The 23,050-nt window shown below is 54.3% G+C and overlaps 1 protein-coding gene across 3 annotated transcripts; it reads right to left on the bottom strand.

Moving 5' to 3' along the window:
• Window positions 1–1,230: 1,230 nt before the first annotated feature.
• CABP1 (calcium binding protein 1) lies at window positions 1,231–21,529 on the bottom strand. 3 transcript variants are annotated; one of them, XM_021703519.1, is made up of 7 exons: window positions 13,841–13,885; window positions 8,914–9,093; window positions 6,159–6,189; window positions 5,725–5,868; window positions 4,850–4,959; window positions 4,466–4,613; window positions 1,231–1,256 (listed from the first exon to the last, which is right to left on the bottom strand). In XM_021703519.1, exons 1-7 carry the CDS (start codon window positions 13,883–13,885, stop codon window positions 1,231–1,233), a joined length of 684 nt encoding a protein of 227 aa, XP_021559194.1. The 3 variants fall into 3 exon arrangements, with proteins under 3 accessions (XP_021559194.1, XP_021559193.1, XP_021559195.1); XM_021703518.1 differs by lacking the exons at window positions 8,914–9,093; window positions 13,841–13,885 and adding an exon at window positions 20,882–21,529; XM_021703520.1 differs by lacking the exon at window positions 8,914–9,093.
• Between the last annotated feature and the right edge of the window lie 1,521 nt (window positions 21,530–23,050).

The following is a 23,050-nucleotide window of genomic DNA, read 5'->3' on the forward strand; positions in this document are numbered from 1 at the left end:
ACTTCTACCCACTAACATCTCCGTTAGACTCCTTCAACCCTTCACCTACGGAACTTAGTTACAGTGATTACAAACGGGTCCTGTTTAACAGTGCCTTGCGCAGCTGTTATGTGAATGGCGGCCCTCGGAGGGGATTTTATTAGCCTTTATTATTCCCCTACTACATATGGGGCTCAGAGAGGGGACACGACTGGCCCAAAGTCACAGAGCAAGTAAACCCAGGGCCTAAGCACTCTACTCTCCCACTGCCCACTCTGCTGAGTGGGGGGCAGCTGTTTGGACATCTGTTTTACACACACCCTGGGATTTCCTCCGTGGCAAACACCTTGTCATCGCTTCCTCAGGAAGGCCTCTGCTGACCTCCCCAGAGGACGCCAGGCCTCCTTATTAGAGCCTACCACAGGTCCCTGCATTTTTTGTGCATAAAAGCATCACGATTTGTAACCCCGGCGTACTGAAGTACTTCATGTCTGTCTTCCCGCCAGGCTGGAAGCTCCAGGAAGAGAGGAAGTGGGCAGACCCTGCTGGATGCTCACCCAGTACCTATTCTCCTTTTCTTACAGAGCCTGACTTTGTTTGGGGCAGCTGGGTACCCAGCCAGATCACTATCTCCCCCAGGTTCCCCTCCAGTTAGAGGTACAAGATGCTGGCTTCTGAGATGACAGTGGGTCCCTAACGGTGCTCAATAAACGCATGCTGAACGCAGGACTGTTGGGCCAGCTCCGGGCGTGCAGTCGGTACTCGGGAAACGCACGTCATCTGACCGGGCCCAAGAAGCAAAAGACCCCCACAGCTGCCCTTGCCTGGGAAATACGTTTATTGGTTCCGAGAGAACAGGGCTGTGGCGAGCTGGGACGGGCACAGAGCGAAGGAGGGCGGCGAGAGGCTTTGCCCTGGGGCGGACATGCTGTGTGGGGGCTGCCGGCGGGCTCCCTGGCCCACCCCGCCAGCAGCGGCTGGGTCCGTGGCACTTGGCGCCCGGCGTCACCTCTGCCGGCTTGGCACGGTGGCCTCGGCGGCGGCGGGCGCCCCCCCTTTCCAGTTGCAGGAGTTGTGAGTCTTTCACAGTGCAGAGGGGTGGGGGTCCGGGGTGGGCACCTCCCCGGGGTGCAGGCAGGCCCCGTCCGCCAGTCCATCCTGGGCTCTCGGCGGCTGCGGCGGGGTGAGGCGCACTCGGGCTCCTCTTCTCCCGCCCGGGAGCTTGGCAGTCCTGGAGGGGCCCTGGCGGCCTCAGCGGGACATCATCCGGACAAACTCTGCGAGGGCACGGGACGGGGTGGGGAGAAAACAGCACAGTCAGGCCCAGCTCAGGCCGCCGCCTCCAAATCTCCCTCGGATCCGAGGCCCCCCCACTGCCATCGGGCCTCTTCCAATCCATCTTGTGCACAGCAGCTGGCGGGGGAGGGGGGGCTGTTTCATCTACATGGCTGACCCCTCTGAAACCTCTCAGGGCTCCCCGTGGGAAAATGTCCAATATCCTGTCGCTGGCCCCGAGGCTCTCCCTGCTGTGGCCCCAGCTGACGTCTCTCTCTCACGGCTCACCCTCCCTGAGCTCCAACCGCCCGGATCTCCCTCTCAGGGCAGCGGGCACACTCACCCTCCCTCCACCTCTCAGCTTGCCTGCAACCTGTCCCCTCTCTCTCCTTTTCCTTTGAACTAGACTTGATTATTTGGAGCAGTTTTAGGTTCACGGCAAAATTATGCAGCCAGTACAGAGTTCCCATTTACACCCTGCCCCACACCTGCACAGCCTCCCCCACCATCAACGTCCCGCACCAGAGTGGGACGTTTGTTACAATCGATGAACCTACATGGATGTGTGATTATCACCCAGAGGCCACAGTAACATTCAGGTTCACCCTCGGTGCTGTCCATTCTATAGGTTGGGGTAAATGTGCAAGGACGTGTATCCACCACTACGGTGTCATACAGAACGGTCTCACGGCCCTAAAAATCCTCTGTGCTCCACCTGTTCATCCCTCCCTCCCCCTAAACCCCTGGCAACCCCTGATCTTTTTACCATCTCCATAGTTTTGTCTTTTCAAGAATGTCACACAGTTGGAATCACACACTATGTAGCCTTTTCAGATTGGCTTCTTTCACTTAGCGATATGCACTTAAGATTTCTCCCTGTCTTTTCATGGTTTGATAGCTCGTTTCTTTTTAGTGTGAATAATACTCCATTGTCACAGTTTATCCACTCACCAACTGAAGGACGTCTTGGTTACTTTCAGGTTTTGGTAATTGTAAATAAAGCTGCTATAAACATCCGAGTGCAGGTTTCTGTGTGGTCATAAGTTTCAATTCATTTGGGTAAATACCCCTTCCTTCTTTTTCACCTGGCAGTTCCTACTCATCCCTTAGGGCTTTACTTATTTAGAGCCTCCTCCAGGAAGCCTTCCTTAATCCCCCCTCCAGCTTGGCACAGATGCCCCCTCTGTACCCCACAGCTTGCTGTATCCCCCCCAAAACAGCATGGATTATACTGTTGGCTTCTGTTCTCCTTGCTGGTCTTGGGTTCCTCAAGGCAATCTCGACATACAGTAGGAGTACGATACATGCTAGAAGAATAAATGGGGGATGCTGGGCTTGTAGGGAAGGGCCGTTGTCTGTGGGGGTAGGGGGGGCACTGCCAGGACACAGGACGACCTGAAATTTTCAAATCTGGTGGCAGCAAAGCCATCTTTCCATGTAGCCACACTCTCTTCAAACCTGGATTCTACCTGCTCCCCAGAAAAGACTTCCCAACCTTTGGGTTCTGGATACACTCACATTCTGGCACATGTTTGTCTTGTCTTTCTGCTTAGAATGCAAGTTCCTGGAGTTCAGAGTCAATGTTTTACTATATTTTTGCCCTGTATCCCATAGTTGTCCTGAATGGTATCACGCAGTGTAATGTATGTAGTGGTTGAGATTCCAGACGTGGAGTATGATCCAGCGCTGCATCTTAATAGGGAGGCGATCTCAAGCAAGTCATATGACTTCTCACATGAGCCTCAGTGTCCTCATCTGTATCATGAGGCAATAATAGTGCAATCCAGAGGGTTGTTGTGAGAATAAAATGGGACAATATGTGTAAGTGTACTTAGTACACTGGTATGTAATACATGTACAATAAATGATAACTATTGGAATTATTACTGATTCGTTCAAAAAAAAAAACACTTTTACTGAGCATTAGCTATGTGCCAGGTGCTGAATTATGAGGAAATACAGAGATAAAGAAAATGTTCTTCTCCAAAAGTTCCGTCAGGAGGAGACACAGCTAGCACTCGAGGGACAGTGTGAAGAACGAGGGCGAGCCTGGGATGCTGTAAAAGCCCGGGAAAGAGGAATTCAGCCTGCAACCAGCGAGGAAGTGCCAGAGGGAGTGGCCCCACTGCTGGGTCTTGAAGGGTGAAGAGAATTTAGTCCAGGTGAAGAGCAGAATAAAAGGCATCCTGACCAAAAGAACAGTGCATTCAAACGAGAGCTTGGCAGGATCATGGGCCACAAGTACCAGAGTATGGCTTTAAGGCAGAGGGTGAGTAAAGGGACAGGTGGAGCTGCAACTGGGCAGGTGAGCCGTGGTCCGATCTCAGGGGCCCTGAGTGTCAGACTGATGAATGGGGTGCTCTGAAAATATCTAGCATGGATGGAAGCAGGAGCAGATGGACAGATAAATGGGTAGAGATGGATGGGGTCAGTAGACACAAGAATGGATGGATGGATGGATGGATGGATGGATGGATGGATCAATCGATGAGAAGATGGACAAAGATGGGGAAATGACTCTACAAACAGATAGATCAATGGAAGTGTGGGCAGAGATATAGGAAGATGGAAATACATGAATGTATGAACAGAGGCACAGAAGTATAGATGTATGGGATGCCTGGGTGGCTCAGTCAGTTAAGCCTCTGCCTTCAGCTCAGGTCATGATCTCAGGGTCCTGGGATCAAGTCCTGCATTGGGTTCCCTACTCAGCGGGGAGCCTGCTTCTCCCTCTACCCCTGCCCCTTGTTCATGATCTGTCTCTCTCTCTCAAATAAATAAAATCTTAAAAAAAAAAAAAAACGAACAAAAAACAATCCTTTAAAAAAAAACAGTATAGCTGTATGGATAGACAGATGTACATGGGTAAGTGGATACATAGATGAATGTACAGAAGAACGAACAGACGCATAGATAGTTATATAAGTGCAAGAATAAATGGTAGTATGGATAATTATTCAGAGATGGATGAGTGGATAGACACCTGGACACATGAAAAGATGGGCAAATGAACAGATGGCAAGATGGACTGACGGATGGATGGGGGTAGGAATGAATAGGAAGGTGGATTACAGGAGTGCATGGATGGAGGGGTAAGAGAATGGAAGGGTAGGAGCATGGAAAGTTGGAATCATGATGGATACACAGTTGGAAGTCTCCATGGATCGTCACTACTGCCTTCGCTTCTCTTCCACATTCAAACCCCACCTACCTTCAAAGTCTACTCGTCCATCCCCATTGAGGTCCACATCTCGGATAATTTCCTCTATGTCTCGGTGTCCCACCTGATGACCCAGGAGTTTCCTCATGGCCTCTCGTAGCTCACTGGTGCTTATCTCCCCATCACCATTGGTGTCAAACTGGAGAGGGCAAAGAGGAGAGAGGAGTAGCTACAACATGGGGAATGTAGAAGCAGATCCCAAGTTTGGGCTCCTTTTCTAGCCTCACTATCTCCCCCTTCCCCAAAGACCCTTCTCTGTCCAAGCTCCTTCCCCTGGTATGTGATCCAGGGCTCGGATTTCTCTTCAAGTAACCGTCCCGGGGTTGGAACTCTAACAACCCCCCTACCCCTGCCTGTCCAGTGCCCATTACTCACCTCTCGGAAAGCATCTCGCAGTTCCTTCACTCCGATCATATCTGCTGTTTCTGCCAGGAGTTTAGGTCCCATTAGCTCTACGAAGTCATCAAAATCCACATGGCCACCCACTGGAGACAGAGGAAAGGGCTAGGTCATCCATCCAAGCACTCCCCATCTCTAATTAAGCAAAGGAAGGCACTGTGAACCCCTCCTTGACCTATCTAGTGCCAGGTCCAGGGTACAACCAAAGGCCAAATGAGGACAGAGAGGTGACTATGGACAGTTGGTCTGTCAAGGAATGGCTCAGGGGGGTGGCCAGGGTTAGGCTGAGGGAACCAGTCAGGAGGTGGACAGAGGCAGATACGGATGGAAGAAAGAAACACTGGGGAGGGCTCAAGGTGGGCACACTGCACAAACTCCTGGAGCCGCCTAGCAGAATGAGACTCTCAGCACTCGTGGTGCTAGCTGGCTTGAGAGTTCACCGTGACTCTGTGGGCTGTGTCTCTTTGTGGTCTCACCTCTCTACTCCCTCCTGACGCTTCCCTTCACCTTCACATAAACTGCTTGCACTCAAATACTTGTCTCGGGGTCTGCTTCTGGGACAACCCGAACTAAGACAGAGAATAACATAGGAGTAATAGCTTCCTTCTGTTCAATAATCCCTGTGTGCCAGGCCCGGGGCTGTTTCGCAGATATTCCCTCATGGACTTCCTGTGCTTCTCTCATTTTACAGTTTCCCCCTGAGAAAACAGGCTCAGAGAGGCTAAGTCATTTGCCCCAGGTCACAGAGCCTGGAAGAGATGGCCCCAGAACTGAGACCGGGCCTGTGTGACCGCAGAGGACCACGATGGTGGGGCCCGGAAGGGAAGGAGGTGCACAGTGGAGGGACTCACGGTTCATGTTGATCTGCTGGGACAGCTCAATGAGCTCCATCTCGGTGGGCATGTAGCCCATGGTACGCATGCAGTTGCCCAGGTCCCGACAGTTGATGTAGCCATCCTTGTCCTTGTCAAATTCTCGGAAGGCCTCTCGGAGCTCTGAGGAAAAGAATAAAAGTGGGCATGGCTGAAGAAAAGACAAAAAATGGGACCCGCAAAGCCTCTGGGCAGAGGCGGCCTGAGCACCCGCCCACCAGCTGGGAAAGCCAGGCCCCGGAGCTGCCAGGACTGCACTCCTCTGACCCCTGGCCCCACAGAGGATGCCCAGCCCTATACCAGGCCACGTCCCCAGGAGGCCAAGATGTCTCTTCCTCTCTTCCCAGCAATCTCCCTTCCCTCACCTTCCTGGACAGCTGAGCAACCCTTTCACCTAAGGGGCTGGGTCTTACCTTCAATCTCCTCTGGCCGCAGCGATCTGTCCTGAAATAAAAGAACATGTCCTATTAGCAGCTGCGAGGGGCCTAGAAGTCACAAAATGCCCAACCTGGGGACCATCCAAGGGACAGGAAGCACCGGGTGGGGAGAGTGCCTGGACCATGTCTTTGAGGGAAAAAAGTTCAGCCCCACATCCCCCATAGACACAGGAGATGCCCAGGGACCCCAGAGCCCCATCTGTGTCCCCATTCCAGACACAAGAATTGTGTCAGGGAACAGAGTTGGTCTGGAGGCAAAAACCTGTAAATAAAGTGGGGTGGGCAGGTTGTTGTGGGTCACAACAGAGAAGAAGTCTGCAAGGCAACGGGAGAAGGGCTAGAGGGACAGAAAGCCAGGACTAGACAGGCTGCCTGAGAGGGAGGAAGGGGAGGAGGAGGAGCCACGGGCGTGGAGGCAGATTTAGGGCTGTGCCCTGCTTCTTGGGCATGGCCCACCTTCTCCAACTTGACCCCCATCCTATACCTTGCCCCGTCATGGGACACAGCATAGGACCCTGGGGGCTGCCAGTGCCAGGGGCTGCTGCCAGGGTCCAAAGCACACATCTCCAGCTTCGAGCCGTGCCCAGGTCTCCTTGGGGACTCAAGGAAGCCCTGGGTCTAGGGCATCTGAACAGATGGCAGAGAAGTCTCCAAAGAGCAGGCCCAGAGGACGCACAGGGTGGGCTCTGGCCCGTGAGGTGCCAGTCACTCCAGGCCTTCCCCGGAGGCGGACAGATCAGCACGAAATGGATGCCCAGCTGGACCTATTCAGTAGGCTCCCAAACTGGCATGCAGGGCTCAGCCTCCCCACATGTCACAGCTCTCTGACTTTGGGCAGGAAGAATGTGGGGCAGGGTGTGCCTGCCCTAAGGAAGCGCACGCCGGGTGTGGGCACACCTCTCATGAACACACACAGGCGGGCCCCAGCAAGCATGAGGCGTCTCAGCTGTGCACGCAGGCTGTTCTAGCCAACAGGGTCAGGGCAGGCAAGAGACAGCTTCTGCCCATCCACTGGAAACTGGCCCCAGGGCAAGAGACGCCAGCTCCGGGAACTCTGAGAATCTTCTAGAAAGGGGCTGCTGAGGGATGCCTGAGTGGCTCAGTCGGTTAAGCGTCTGCCTTCAGCTCGGGTCATGATCCCAAGGTCCTGGAATCAAGTCCTGCATTGGGCTTCTTGCTCAGCGGGGAGCCCGCTTCTCCTTCTGCCTGCCTCTCTCCCTGCTTGTGCTCTCTCTCTGACAAATAAATAAAATTAGGGGAAAAAAAAGAAAAGAAAGGGGCTGCAGAGCAACATCTTGGGTGGCCAAAAAGGATGATTTTTGCAATGCCCTGTACCCCCAGCAAGTGAAGTGAGCAAGTAGGCAAGTGTATGCGTGCACACACCCTAGGACAAGTCATTCAGACATGAGTCCTTTCCCACCCTTCAAGCCTCAAGCAGCATCCCACTTCTCCAGGACGCAACTCTGCACGATTGGAGAGGAACAGGGTGCTGCTGACCCCCACTGCAGCACCCTCCCCTTCTTGCATAGCCGGAGCCAGGGAGCAGGAAAGCCAGGTACCCCTGCTCCGTGTGCCTCTGGCAGAGCTGGTCTGGCGGAGTCCGGGCGGCCGACTGTTGGATCACACACTCCCCTTGCGGAGCAGTGGGGGTATGCGTAGTAGAGCAGGGGATGCCCACCAATGTGACAGGGAAACCATGAGCACCATCCCCAGGGGTCAGATGGGAAGACAGCACATGCACACTCCTTTCTCCTCAACACATGCGGTCTGGGAGAAGAGCTCGGCCTCTAGAGTCAGACAAACTCAAGTGCAAAGCCCGATCTGCTACTTCCTAGCCATGGGGCCTTGGGCAGGTCACATCAGCTCTCTGAGCCACAGTCTCCTCATCTGTAAAATAGGTTAATACCAGTACCCATGTTACGGGGCCTTTGCGAGCATCCCGTGAGACGAGATATGTAAAGTGTTTAGCATGTGGCATTCAGTAAGTGGAACCTGCAAATGTTTGTGTCTGTAACATCATCATTATTACCCTCCTCCCTGTGACTGTTCAGATATCTGCCCGGACATAAGAGCCGCGCGTGTGGATATTTAAATTGGAATCGGAAGCCAATGAAATTAACAGTTGCCCTAGCCACGTTTCAAGTGCTCAGTAGCCATGTGTGGCTGGTGGCTACTGTATCGGGCAGCACGGATCGTAGAATATTTCCACCACTGGAGGAAGTTCCCCCGGACAGGCCTGTGTATTCAGCGCTGCCGTTAGGACAACAGGAAGCCTTTGAGTCAGACTCCCTGGGTTTGAAGCCGACCTCTACCACCCCCTAGCTGTTATCTTGAGTATGTTTACCTCTCCAAATCAGTTTCCTCATCTGTAAAATGGGGGTGATAATAGGACTTACCTCTCAGAGTTGCTCTGAGCCTTACATGAGGCGATGCACCAAAGGACTTAGCACAGAGCCTCACACAGAGTATGTGTGCAAAAAAACAAGCAAGCAAGCAAACAAAAAACGTTAGCTGCTATTGTTACTTCTTGCTGGTGCATGTGGACACACCAGAGCTTTGCAGCCGTGGGTGGGAAATTTGGGGGGGGGGGTCAGATTCACAAGTTGAGGGTTTGGGGTATATCCATCAGGGGACACGGGTTGCTGCGGACAGAGCCCCTCTTCTTCCCAGTACCTCCTCATGCCCTCTGAAGCCAAGTCGAGTGCGGCTCCACTGGGGCCAACTTACGTACAGGCTGCCTGTTCTCGGCGAAGCCCTTGCGCAGGAAAATGCAGGCGGGGCCCAGCAGGTTGTGCATGACGGCGCAGTTCTGGGCCAGCATCAGGAGCGGTCCCGGGAGCTCGCCGCTGGCTGCCGGCCCCTCCTGGCTCATCTGCACCACCGTGTAGCTGCTCTTCTCCTCCCGGCGCATCTTCAGCCAGCACCAAGCAAATACAAAAGAGAGGCACGGTGTCACCTCCCTGCCCCACGGGCCCTCCTGGCCTCAGCCTGGCTCCGGGTCCTAGAAGGGGCTCGCCCCAAGAGGAGACCCTTGAGAGTCAAACAGCAGGGTTCAGGATGCATGGGAGGCAGGAGTCAAATTGGTTCAACAGATGGAGTCTCTGATCCTTGACTGTCACGGCCGCTCCAGGGAGATCTGGGGGTGACACCCACTGTGTGGGACATGTGCACACACATGCTCACGACACATACACACGCAGAGAATCACACACTCACGTGCATGTGGAAGCTTACAGAGAGAAGGGGCGGGGCAGGGCTTCGGCTCCAACCAATGGGAAGTGCTCACTCAGAGACTAATGAGTACTATCCTTGCCCAAGATGCTCCCAAACGGATTTGTGGCCCTGCCCCCACTGGACCCCACTGGAAGGCAGTGAGGACAGTCAGAGCTGGAACCATGCAGAGCAGGCTCAGGTGGGCTGCTGGAATGGCAGGTGCAAACACAGGGGCCTCGCTAACAGAAACAAGCAGGTGGGAGAAGAGGGAGGCCTAGGGCAAAATGGAAGACCTGAGAAGGGATGAAGACCTGAGAAGGGATGGAGAAGAACATGTCCCCACGAAGGAGGCACCAGTGGTGGCTGGGGATTTTCCACTGCATGTCTTGATCATAATACCCCCTGGCACCAAGTTGCCCCGGGAGGCTGCTGTTCTTCGCCTCCCCAGAGGCTGTAGGCTGCCTCTGAAGGGGCAGAGCCTTACTTAACTCAGCCCAATGTTTCCTTCTGACTTAAAGCACTGGCTGGGCCAGACAAAGCCCATCTGTGGGTCAGATTCTTCCCAGTTTGCAGCCTCAAGACTAGACACTCTCTGCCCCCAGCAGCTCTCTTTCTTCCCCCTCCTGTCTGTCTCTGGCTCCCCGCCCAGTTTGCCCGACCTCTAGAGGCTGAGGCAGGGGCCCTCTCTGCTTACCGAATATAGCTGTGCTCCCAGGCCCTGGCCCTCCCCTCCTCCTCCCTGCTGGTTCCCATGCAGCTATAAAAAGTCAGAACTGTCCACAGACCGTCCCCTTAGGACAATAGCAGCATCCAGACCCAACATTCTACTCCATTCTGGCCTCCACAGGATGCCCAGGGCCCCCCAGGATCCAGGACAGGGTGCTCTGCCTTCAGTCCTGAGCTTGGATGCCTCCGCTCCGTGCGAGGATTTGGAGGCCAACCTTCCCAAGGAGAAACAGAGCAGCTAATACTCGGAGGGCTGTCTTTGTCCCGGGACCCCAGAGCTGCAGGCCCTACCCTTCTATCCTGCTGCCCCCACCCCCACTTGCTGCCAGGTTCCTCCAGCTGACAGAAGGTCATGCAGAGGAGAAGATCCTGTGACCTAGGGGGCAGCCTGTCCTCCCAAGATGAGAAGCAGAACTAGTTCCCCCCGGCTTACCTCATCCTCCCTCTCCTCTCCTGCCTCTTCTCCCCCCAGAGCCCCACACTCTGGGGCTACAGACTAGACTCCCCTCCAACTTCCTAAGCCTCTCAGGCCTAGAGAGGGAGGAGCAGTATCCTAGTTCAGACCCTGGGTGAAGGTCCTCAGTGCAAGGCCCAAGTCCAGTGAATGCAATAAGGGTGCGTCTTTGGTTGTCTCAGAACTTGAGAGATGTCAGAGAGGCCAAGGGCCATTCTGGTTTGATGTCCAAAAGAGTTCGGAGCCTCGGCCATACTCACACAGGCTTCCAGGACCCAGGCTAGAGCGAGGGCAGAACCAGAGAGACCTTCCCAACCGGGAGGCTGGCTCAGAGGAAGCCCGGGAGTAGAGTGGCTGGACCCCAAGAAACAATCTCCCGAGATGTGTGTAGAGAATCAGCCTTTTCGTTTCTGGCTGAGTCTTGCACACTTGGCTCAGAGTGAGCACAAGCCCGGAGGGTGGAGGCAGCAGGCAGCAAAGAACTCTGAGAGGTGATTCAGTGCCTGGCTTTGGGCTCCAACAGTTTGGGGACAAATTCTTGCTTGCTGTGTGACCTCGGGCAGGTGACTTCACCTCTCTGTGCTCTAGTTGCCATCTCTGCCCAGCGGAGAAATAAACTAGCACCTGGAGCACAGTAAGAGCCCAAGACATGGAGCTGCCGTGGGGATGACAATGACGGGGATGCCGGGGGTGCCCATGGTAGACATGCAGCATAAGAGATGCTGGGAGCCAGAAAGCATTTACTTCTGGCTCCAGAGCAAGTGGGAGAATATGTGCCCGTCGGGGAAGAGCTGAGAAGGGATGGAGAAGAACGTGTCCCCACGAAGGAGGCACCAGTGGTGGCTGGGGATTTTCCACTGCATGTCTTGATCATAATACCGCCTGGCACCAAGTTGCCCCGGGAGGCTGCTGTTCTTCCCCGGCCAGTGATGGCACCTGACAGCCTGGTCCTGCCCTGCACAGAGCCCGGAGCAGGCCACCTCTCCCCGGCCCCGGCTCCACGGCCGCCACACTCAGGAAGCCAAGTGGGCAGCGGTCCACAGGCTGACAATGTCTCCTGGCACCACGGGGCCATCTCCCAAGTGTAGCATGGCAACAAGAGGGGTCAGCTGGCCTCACGACCCAACAGCTTTCTAACAACCCAAGCTGGCCAAGAGAAGGCAGGTCAGAACTCTCTCTCCTGGAAGGTATTCAGGAGCGGTTAAATGAGTCAGGGCTTGGCGAGGTGGGAGAGGGAATCGTTGCAGCGAGTGGGAGTCCGGATGACCTGTAAGGTCCGACACGGGAATCTGTGAATAACACTTCCGCCAGAAGGGAAGAGAGAGGCAGCCTCTCATGGAGGCAAAAATACAAATAAAATACCAGCTATGGATTCACGTGGACCGACGTTTCAAAACTCTCAACTCTGCATCCACTGGGCTGTGTGACCTTAGGAAAGCTCTTAAGTCCAGTTCCTTTCTCTATAAAACAGCCAAGAGAACTACTTGGTGGAAAAGAGCAAATGAGATCACAGACGCTGGATATGTTGTAGCTATTCAGAAGAAAGCAATTATTACTATTACAAAAGAACATGAAATTGAATGCAATGCGTTTTATTGTCTTTTACCTTATTCCGCGGACTCAAACAAAACCTCTCCTATTTTCCTTCTTCCCTCCACCCCGCCTTCTCCGAACACCCAGAGTGGAAAAATTAGGATCATGATGATGGTAATATGAGCTGCCATTTATTGAGGACTCCGTTCCGGGCAGTGTGCACAGCACTTTATTCGCTTCTAACGATCACCTTAGGAGGTAAATATTAGTATTCCCACCTGGTGGACGGGGGAACTGAGGCCCAGAGAGGTTAAGTAACTTGCCCAAAGTCACATGGCTGGAAAGAAAAGGTTTGAGAAGTGGGTCTCTTAAGCACTCTGCAGTGTAGTGGGGGGGAGATGGGTGGGGTGGGGCAGAGGGACAATGCTTGTTGTTAAAGTTCACCTTTTTAAGCTCTGGACAGAACTCCAGGGGAAATCTTTCACCCTGTGGTCCTCTAGACTAATTCAGGTCAGTTTCCGCTTCTCTACAACAGCGTGGAGCCCACCTCTGGTGCCAAAGACTTCCCTAAGATGACAGATGATGTGGGCTTTACACACAGAAGGAAGAGTCAACCCTCGGAAGGATCCAAGGGACCAGTGAGGATTAAAGGGAATTTGATGTGAGCAGCTTAGCTAAATAGGAAGATGATGAACAGAAAAGCCCGGAATGTCCTAAATTAAGAAGACTATCGAACCGACCGAGGAGGTAGTACAGGGTTAGGGACAGAGATGCCATTAGTTAACCTGAGACCTTGGGTAAGTCACTTCACCCCAGTGGTAATCAAGTTCCTTGACTGGAAAATGACAGAACTGGAGGAAAACATCCCTATCATTCCTTCTTCCTTTAAATAATATCTACGAGTTTCTTCTCCAGCTTGACTACAGAGGGCTAGAAACACAGGCAGAGCCTGCCTGAAGCAAAACCCCATAGATGTAAGCCCAGCTTTGCATAAAAAAAGTGTTTTGGAGGTGGTGATTTGCTTTCCAAAAGGAATTCTTGCAAAAGGATATTATCCTGGTGTATAAGCAATAAATCCATGACAAAAAGCGACTTATAGACACCTTTGCTCAATATCCTATTTCTCAGTAAAAACAATCCCGGGCCCTGAACCAGCCTGGTCCTAGTTGAGATTCTCTGAGCGGATTCAGGAATTATTGAGGGTAGCAGGGCATACCCCAGTAGCAATGGGATCTACTTCAAAACCCACAAGTCGGAAGGCTTAGAGACCACCAGAGAGAGGGCCAGAGACTCTCAAAGAGATGAATGAGCCCCCCCCCCCCCACCAAGCTGGGAAGCCCTACCTCAGTAGTGGCAGGGTCACAAAGCCCAGCTCAACCTTCTTCGGATCCAGCAGCCCCAAGGGGATCTGTCCACTCACATTCTATGGACCTGGGCTTGTCATGTTATGGCCCAGTAACTACCTGATTTCTTTTCTAAATCTTGTGCTAATTCCCAAACACAGCCCCCCCACCCCCATGCAGCTGTAAGTCCCAACTTCAGCTCAGAGCCCGAGACACTGAAAACAGGCATCAGAGGGAATCTGGAGGTGGGAACAGGGAAGCAGCTTTCGACAGAACCCATGGAAAGGGTAGCAAACTTCAGATGCCCAACCCCTCCATCCCCAACTCTCAGACAGATGGCAAGAGGCCCCCTTCCCCTGCCCCAGGTATTGAGAATTCCAGAAACATACCTTCCTTGAGAGATTTCTCAGTGGAGACTTGACACAGTTGCCCATCCTAAGCTGAGGCAGCCCCTCTCAGGATCCCCAGGTCCATGAAGGAGGCTCCTGGGGACTAAGAGATCTTAGTCCCTGTCACAGCCAACCCCAGCCTCCCTCTGCCCGCGCAGCTCTTCCTCCTGGCCCGTTCTGAGCCCTCTCTCTTGCGCGCGTGCTCTCTTACTCGTCTGCCTGCTCTGGCTCTCTGATTTTTTTTTTTTTTTGGTTGATTGTGTGTGTGTTTGTGTGTCTGGGTTTAACTTTCTGGACACTTTCTTAAGGAGATGAAGGCAGGAGGGGAGAGTGCAGGGCACAGAGAAAATCGCCCGGGGAGCTGATGGCAGAGGGCAGCAAGCTGGGGAAGGTTGCCGGATCATCTACATCAGATTAGAGCTCAGTCCTCTCTCCGGTTCATTTCCCTTCCCTCAGCCCCTCCTCTCCCGCTGCCAAATCTGCAGGGAGATTGCTTCAGGGAGGGGGGCCCAGAATGGCAGCTGCAGCTGGGAATTAGGCCAGCAGACCTAGAAGGGGAAGCAGGCTAGTTTGGGCCACCAAAGCCAGGTTGCCTCCCAGCTCCCAGTCCTGTGTGTGCATTCACACACACACACACACATCTGCGCACAAACACGCACACGCAAGCACCGAGGGACAGACACACATCTTAATTGCCCCCTGGTGATCGCAGCTGGATTGAGAGCAGGCAGTTCCAGTTGAGGACCTGGAATATCGTGTGACGTCCCCATCACGCTCCATTTTTCACACTTGCTTCGTCATTGAAATGGGATGAAGCTCCGGGGCTAGAAGCACAGGCTGAGCCATCAGCAGCAAGCAGATCCTTCCGCTCCCTTTGCTACGTGGGGTCTCTCCAACCCAAGAGAAACCAAGAGACTGCGGGGGTGGGGGGGCATGATGGAGGCAGTGCTGACGCAGAGGGTGTGATGGAGGGCTGCCAACCCTCGAACAATCCTTTGCCTAATCCTGAGCGAGGATCTTTCAAGGCTTCCTTGGGGTGCAGGGCAGAGGGGCCGCCCTTTGCAAAGTGGTCTTCAAGGTCCCACGACTGGAACTTTTTAGGTAAGTGGCTCTTCCTTGTCCCTCTGGGTTCCAGGTTTGATGAGAACTCATCTCAAGCCTCAGATGTCACATTCAAGATCTAGGGCAGGAGCTGGATGACCCAAGAGTCGAAGTGTCCCTGTTTCCCGGCAGCCAGCTTTTCCCAGCAGGGGGCGCCAGGGAGGGGATGGGAAGCCGAACTCTCCCCGCCCCTGATGCAACAACCCTTCCACGCCGCGCTGAAGGGTTTTCAGTCCAGAGAGGCTGCTTTCTCGGGGACTTTTTGTCAAGCTTCAGTGGCCGGTCAGAAGTTCCATTAAGGTAGTGGGTGGGGTGCTGCCCAGAAGGTGCCACAGGCTCGCTCGCTCCCGGGGAGCCGGGGGAGAAAGTCCCTGGAGAGCTCTTGACGTCCGTGCTGCTGCTGACGTTGCAATGGTTTAATTAGGGGAGTTACTCAGCAGCCTTGTGTGGACCAAACCTCCAGAGGAGGTACGAGAAGGAGGGGCAGCCCCTGAGGACAGAGGGAGGAGCCTGGGGAGGTGCTGACGCCCAAAGGGCAGGAGAGACACCCGGGAGATGAAACCGAAGAGTGAGCAGCTAACATAAGTGCCTTCTCCAAAGATGCGTTCCTCCACAAGAGCATGAACCAGGCTCTCTGCAGGGCCGGGGTCAGGGTCATGAGACTCAGGTGCATGAGAAGGGACTGCAGGCTTGAATCCTGGCTCTGTCGCCAGCTTCTGACTTCTCATATTCCAGAGCTTCTGTTCCCTTGCCTGGAAAAGGGGGTTTCCCCTTATCTTGCTTATAAAACGGATGTGGACAAGTACCCGGCGCGTGATAGGTACTCAATGAGTAATTCTTAAAATGGAAGAAAGAAGTATCATTTGTCCAGTGTTTATGTGCCAGGCACTGTGCCTGGCTCTGGGAATGCTGTGGGGAACAAGATAAGCATGGTCCCTGCTTTCAGGGAGCTTACATTCTAGCAGGCGGGCAAGAGCTATTAAAGAGCTATGAATGCACTTATTTAATCACGTTTCCGGTAAATGCTATGAAGGGGGAAGGAAACGCGAAACCACTGAGAATGTGAGACAAAGGAATCTCACTTAGTCTTGGGGGGGGATCAGGAAAGACTTGGAGATCAAGCCTAGGAAACCAACCATCTGCAGACTCTTGACAAGCTGGGGCTCACCAGGGACCCCAGAGGGAAATCCAGTTAGGTTCCAGGTACAAACCCAATTCATATTAACTACCTGGGCAGATATATGGAAAGGCAGCGCAGTATCAAGTGAAGATTCTCAACGCTAGATGCAGATGATTCTGATTTAATAGGTGCAGGTGAGCTCTGGACATTGGTGGTGGTTAGTGCTCCAGGTTATTCTGATCTGCAGCCAGTGTTGAGGGCCATGGACAAGGATACTAAGAGCTTGGAATGCAGGGGCAGACATACCTGGGTTCAAATCTTGCCCTGCTGCCTAGCAAACTCTATGACCTTGAGAACTTGTAAATCTCTCTGAGCCTCAGTTTCTTTATAAAATGGGTACACTAATAACCCTTCCCTCCGAGGGCTGTTGTGAGGAGTCAGTGAGATAATACAGGCAAAGGGCTTGGCACAGTGCCGGGCACCTAGAAGGTGCCCCTTCGCCTGCCCAACGTTGGTCTTAAAGGGCCAGCTGTGCCCGCCTCTCCATACTCAGCAGAACACCCACTCAGTCAGACCTGGTGACTCCTGCCCCCTGCAGGCCAGCCCGAGCACAGCACCCGCCTGCCGACCTTGGAATATGCCTGTCCTTGGAAGCAGGAGACAGAAGACAGCAAAACCAGGCACCCGTGGAAAAGTCGTGCACTCTGAATAAATCCCATCCTTCCTTAGAGGGAAGGATGTTGACCCTAGCTTGAGGCTGAAGGCAGCAAGGGACTCAGGGATTCAAACTCAGAGTTTCACTTAAGCTATTTGGGGCAGGGCAGGGCAGGCCGTGGTGGTCCCGAGTGACAGGAGGCATAACTGGAATCTAGAGGGAGCAGCTGGCTTGACCTTTAGCAGAAAGTTTTTGAAAGGGCTGAACAATAGGGGCTTCTCTAAGGAGCAAAGCACATCACAAAGCCCCACATTCCCGTCCCTCTTCACTGGGGCAGCAGCCCCTGGGCTTCCGGAAGCCTACACTTGGAGTTCTGGAATGGAATAATAGGATCAGGGGGTTGAGAAGGATAAACCCATTGCTGATTATTCCTGATTAGGAGGGAGGCTGGCCTCCAGCCCTAATCGGTTCTATCACCAGCATTCAAATTTGGATGACAGCCCAGGGTGAACACACTCAGGGAAAGCTGGGTCGTAACCTGAGAGGTGCTTTGTGGATGCTTCTGACAAATAGGAAACACCCTTATGTGACTTCCCACCCAACCAGTTCTTTAGAGATCACAGTCCTGCCATTTACTTACTGTGTGGCCTTTGGACAAGCCATTTCCCCTCTCTTGAGACTGTTTCCTCACCTTTAAAATCGGGGATGATAATGCCAACCTTCACAGGTGGCTGAGAAGATACTTGGGCAATTGTTCAGTGAGCTCTTGACTGAGGTCTCAAGCACTCATGCTGCTTCCCCCAAACAGCTAAAGGCAAACGCAGCTGTCTGGGAGGACTCCACAGGATTGATATCAACCACAAGCTGACCTTCTCTTTCCCTTTCCCCAGGCCCCAGGGGAAAAGCAATAGGGGCTTCTTGCCCAAGTAGGGAGAGACTTTGCAGGGTCGGAGTGAATAAGGTACACAGCCCTCTAAGCTACAGGAACTAAGAAATCTCTGCAGACCTGAGGCTGGAGATAATGGTCATTTGCCCATTAGATACTGTGACCTTGTTATGTGCAAAGCAGTTTGGGAATTGGGCTAGTCTATTCAAATCAGAAGAGATGTCACTAGAGCTAGAAAAAGGGGAAGGATGGGACAGAGATGTGGGTTTTATACACATCTGCCTCCTCTACAAGGGGTGTTTCTTCCCCAGCTTAGAGTAAGGAGCAGAAAAACTGTTCTTAAAATAGTTTTACAAGACCCAATGCCAAGAGTTGCCCCAAATCATGCCTATTCTGAGTTAATGTCTAATATCACATCTCTCTAGGCCACTGGGTGGCATGTCCTTAGCTGGCCACAAAAGGGTACTAGGGAAGGTCCCTTGTCATTCAGCTCCTACCTTTAATGGCCTTTCTCACCTTGCTCAGAGACAGCTTTCAAAGTACCTTACACAGGCCCACATTCAGACAGTTACTTTATTAACAGTAACATTAATGAAGGCTACCCTTTTTTTCCAGAACATACTGGGGCCAGTCCATTTGACATCCTTAATCTTGTGTGACCCTCTTTAATAGCTCTGCAAGGTAGTTTTTGTCAATCTCATTTCTGGATGAACAAACCCAGACCAGAGAAAGAGAGAGAGGAGAACAGGCCCAAGATCACAGCAATGGGAAGTGACAGAGCTGGGATTGGAATTTACAGCTCTACTTTCTCTCAAGCTACCATTCTATGGCTTCGACTCAAAACCACACCATTTGCCTGCAGGCAGTAAGGATGCTCTGGGAGGTCACTGAAAGAATCTTAATTCCTGTTCCCCCTAACATGGGAGTCTATCTCGGTCCCTTCAGTGTTACTTTGAGCCCTGGCTCTCCCTGACTCTACTACAAATGGAAGGAAGAAGGTCCTGGACAGCACTTGGTAGTTAATCAGCAACAACAACAACAACAACAATAATAATAATAACTAATATCAATGGAGCCCTTGCTCTGGACCATGCACTGGCCAAAATCTGTACATATCTCCATGTCCCATTTAATTCCCCCGAACCCAGTGAGGTACTATGATCTTCCCTATTTTGCAGATAAAGAAACAGAGGCTTAATGAGGTTAAGCGATTCACTTAAGGTTAAAAAAAAAAAAAAAAAAAAAACCAGAGCTTGGGAGACATGCGAAAAAGAGACTGGAGACTCTGACCCAAAAGTCCCGGGCTGGGTTCTGTTGTCATTGCCGCTGCTGTTCAAGCAGATGCATTAGAGCTGTCAGCAGGAAGCCCAAACTGAACGTGCTGAGCTTTACAGAAAAAGTCTGCAGCTCCATAGTCAAGTGCTTCCAGAGGGAGGTGGTAAATATTTGATAGGACCTTCCAGCTCTTCCTGACTCAGGTGACCCTGGTGACATTTCAGAACACTGGGCTGGAGAATAGTCTTCAATAATGACTAAGAAAGTAGAAGGAGGAAGAAAAGCAGGTAGCTGAAATGCTCTGAGCTCACAAAGGGCCCATGCAGGCAAATTCTGTTAAGACTGGAAAAAGAAGAGGCTCTTTTTCTAGGAACGAAGTCATATTCGCAGCAAAATGAATAACCAGAAAGTGAGTGATTCTGGGCCAGGGACCCACCCTTTCAAACTGCTAGATCGTAAGCTCTGGAACAGCCAGAAGCCTGGCTGTCGTGTCCACTGGTCTCTCCCTCGTGCCCCACAAATGCCCGGGCAAAGTAGATGCCCCCAAATATCTGATACATGTATGACCAGATGTCACCGATTCCACGACCCAGACCCGCTCCACAGACCACTGCCCGAACACCCCACACCTCCTAATACAGAAGCCACTGCAGTGAACTTCCACCTCAACACGTCGCTGCGCTCAACACTCTCAAAGCTCTGCCTCCAAATCTCTCCTCTGAAGAACTGCTTCCAGCTAACTCGGCTAACGAGGGCTCCCCACAGGAACAAAGCCACACATTGCTGCCCTATCACACCACACAGCAGCCCCGCGCAACCCGAATCCACGTGCAGCTCCTTCATGTCAGACCCCCACCGGCCTCAGCCGCCACGGAGTAGTATTTTGAAAAGGAATGTGCAGATCTGAGGCAGAACACACACACGGCCTCCTTGGAATTCCGATCCCGCATGGCGAGCCAGGAGCTTGAAACGGCTTCTCTACACTACAGCCCAGCACAGAACCACTCAGGGCCCTCTCTTCCTCCACACACCCCGCAAACTCTGCCATCAGACCTCTGCATTACTCCCCTCCGCGGCTGCCGCAGAACGGTCTCAACGCTGTGCCAGTGAGTTTGAATTAATTATGAACTCAGAACTCAGAGGCAACCCTGGCTTTGCTCGGGAGTTCACAGGTTCTTTTCCGCGAACCTCTCTCCCCAGCAGCGCACCCCAGACTGGAGACCTGGATTAGAGGACAGATGCTCAGCTGCCCAGGACCCTGGAGAGAAAGGCCTAGAGGAAACGAGAGTAGCCACTGGTGACCCCTTAGCGACCTTTCTGACCCTAGAACGCACATCGACTCAGGCTAGCGTGTTATTCCACGTCCTACGACCTGACAACCGCCCAACCGCCATCCTAGTGGCATCCCTGGAGTGACAACCTCCCTAAAACACCCCTGAAGTTCCGATTTGAGCCATAGCTCTGTGTAGCCCCTCCGTGCCTACCCAGACACTTTTCGCATATTTTTGAGTCTCCACCTAGCTCTCCTAACTTTTCCCAGGTCTCTGGGGCCACCACAGCCCGTGACCAGCGTCCCCCATCCCCAAGCAAGGCTGTGTGCCCCGAGGTAGCCATTCTTGAGCTCCCGACTCCAAACCCCTTGCTCCTTTGGGTCGCTCACTGACAGTCTTGGCTGGAGACCAGAGGAGTGGATTTGGCGCCACCTGCTCGGAGCGCCCCTGCTGACCCCTGCAAATCTCCAGACGGTTTGCGGCGGTCGTTCCCTTCCAGGACTGGCCTATTCTGGCAGGCGGAGGGCGGCGAGGCCCGGAGCGTGGACAGCGCACAGGGTGCTGAATCAGGCACCGGGGGGAGGAGGAGTGCCGGCCAGGGGGCAGGGCTGCGGAAGGACTACCGGGAGCGTGACCGGGGGCCGCGGGCAGCGGGAGGAGGGCTGTGGGCGCGCAGCCGCGCAGGGTCCCGAGCGCCTTGCCCGGGAGCGCGGGCGGGAGGCGCGGCCCTTACCTGGCCGAAGGCGGAGCTGAGCATGGGGCGCAGCTGGTGGAGGAACGGGTCTGCCTCGGACGCGGCGGCTGGAGCGGAGTCCCCACGACCCGGGGCTCGCAGCGAGCCCCGGAGGCCGAGCGCCGGGGACAGCCCCCGTTCCTCCCCATCCCGCCCGCGGGCCGGCGGCAGCGGCGACGGCGGCGAAGGTCGGGACGCCGCGGCCGGCAGAGCCTCCCGGGGCCTACAGTGCGCCTGGGGGAGCCCGCGCCTGCTCCCCTGCGCGCCCTCCTCTCGCGGCACCGGCCGGCACAGGGGCCTCCGCGAACTGGGGTCCCCGGACGGCGGCGGCGTGCCGGGGCCGGCGCCGGGCAGCCGGCGGCCAGGCAGCCCTGGCTCCCGGGCAGGGCCGTGGCGGGGAACCCGGCTGCCCCCGCTCGCCGCAGCCGCCTTCAGCAGCGACGTCTTGGACTCGCTTTTGGCGATGTGCGAGCTCATCGCGGCGGGGCCCGCGCTCGCATGGCCCGGCGGGGGCGGCGCGGTGCGGCGCGGCGCGGGGCCCCCGGCGGGCAGAGAGCGGGGCGCCCGGCGGGAGCCAAGCCCGAGGACGCGCTGGAGGCGGGCGCCGTCCCCCGGCCGCTTAAATGCGGCCCCGTCGCCGCCGCCCATGTGACAGCGCAGCTTCTACGCCCGGATCCCCGAGCTTCCCGGCGGCTGGCGATGCGGATCTGGGGGGGCCGCCGGCTGTCCCCGGAGAGCCCACCCCCGGATCCTCGGCGGCCCAGGTACCGCCGCGCCCCGCCCCGCCCCTTTCCCCGCCCCGCGCTCGAGGAGCCCCGCTTCCGGGCGGCCCCTGGCGGCGGAGGGGGCACTGCGGCGCGTCGCCGGGAGCGCTGGGGCAGGGGCTTGGCGAATGGCCCCAAAGATGCTCGGACCTTGGGGACCGGCAGTGCCTCTTAACACACCCGGAGGTTCCCACAGTGACCCGGAGCCGCCGGAACCTCCAGAAATGCGGGCGGGGTGCATGCCCCAGGGGGTAAAACTTTGGAAACGAGAGAGGTGCAGTAAACTGGCGACCTAAGGAGGAGGAAGGCACTCTATGACGGCACTACGTGCAGACACCGGAGCCAGAATGGCGTGGAAGGACACTGCTGGAAGGAGTGTCTGTGGGGCACTTCATCCACTCCAGTACCGCGGAGTGCGACCAGGATGACCCTGGTACATCAGCCAGAGAATTTTCAGTTTTCAAAACAGAAGAGAAGCCAGGTGGCATCTGTATAACCAGGACTTTGCAGGGCCTGGTGATGATCAAGTTTCAGGTAGGACCCATTTGCTGCCCCTCCAGCTGTTGCGCCCCGCCCCCGCGCACCCCACCTCCACGTCCTTCTAGATGTTAGAGAAATTCTTGCTCTTGGTGGGCAGCCAGGGAGTCACACAGGCCTGGCTGGAATCTCAGATCCTAGCTCTGCCACTTACCATCTTGGGCAAGTGTCATCAACCTCTCTGAACCTTGTTTTTCTCTTCTCTGAGATGCAGGTAACAATCCTAACCAACTCTTGGTTAACATCCAATGACACCATGCACATAAAAGGCCTGGCTCAGTACTTGAAACATGGCCCACGGGCAGTTAACCTAGTTAGTTCCCTTCCCTCTGCACCTTATGAGGCCCCATCTACCACTCTTGTCCAGTAATGGGATACTTGAGATTTGAAGGCGGGGATGGGATGTGAACCTCCCAGGCTCTCCCTGTTCTGGTCTCTGGCCCTGATGCCATCCATGCATGAGAATCGGGCAAATCTGGTCACCGCTTGGCCTTAAGAGGACAGATGGACAGATTGCCAATATGCTACACTTCACCCCCGCCGAGGGTTCACCCTCCTCTGCACTGCCTGCTTCTTTTACATACCCATATGCAAGGAATTAAGAACAACAAACAAAATGGGCAGGAAAAACCAACTGCCAGAGGCCAAAGTGGACACGAAAAGTGTGGCAAATTGTTCCCCAGCTCACCTAGAAGGGACCGAACTGCCATATCAAAGCCACTCAGGGTCCTAAAGCACAAACACTAAGGCAGCCTGCGCTGCAGCCGCCCAGAAGCCTCACTGCAACATCCACCCCGATACGAAGGGTGTAAAGGGCCCACCCTCTCAGAGCTTGGGGTCAATCACTGTCCTACTTGTTCCAGCCCTC

Source organism: Neomonachus schauinslandi, chromosome 14, assembly GCF_002201575.2.
Source record: "Neomonachus schauinslandi chromosome 14, ASM220157v2, whole genome shotgun sequence".
NCBI classification, from domain to species: Eukaryota; Metazoa; Chordata; class Mammalia; order Carnivora; family Phocidae; genus Neomonachus; species Neomonachus schauinslandi.

What these genes read in the sequence shown, in the direction of transcription:
- CABP1 (XM_021703518.1), bottom strand. Translation starts at nt 21,529, where the DNA reads ATGGGCGGCGGCGACGGGGCCGCATTTAAGCGGCCGGGGGACGGCGCC. An exon ending in CCAGCAGATCAACATGAACC is followed by an intron (nt 4,960 to 5,724) that starts GTGAGTCCCTCC and finishes CTCTGTCTCCAG; the next exon opens with TGGGTGGCCATGTGGATTTT. An exon ending in TGGACGAGTAGACTTTGAAG is followed by an intron (nt 1,257 to 4,465) that starts GTAGGTGGGGTT and finishes GTGCCCTCGCAG; the next exon opens with AGTTTGTCCGGATGATGTCC.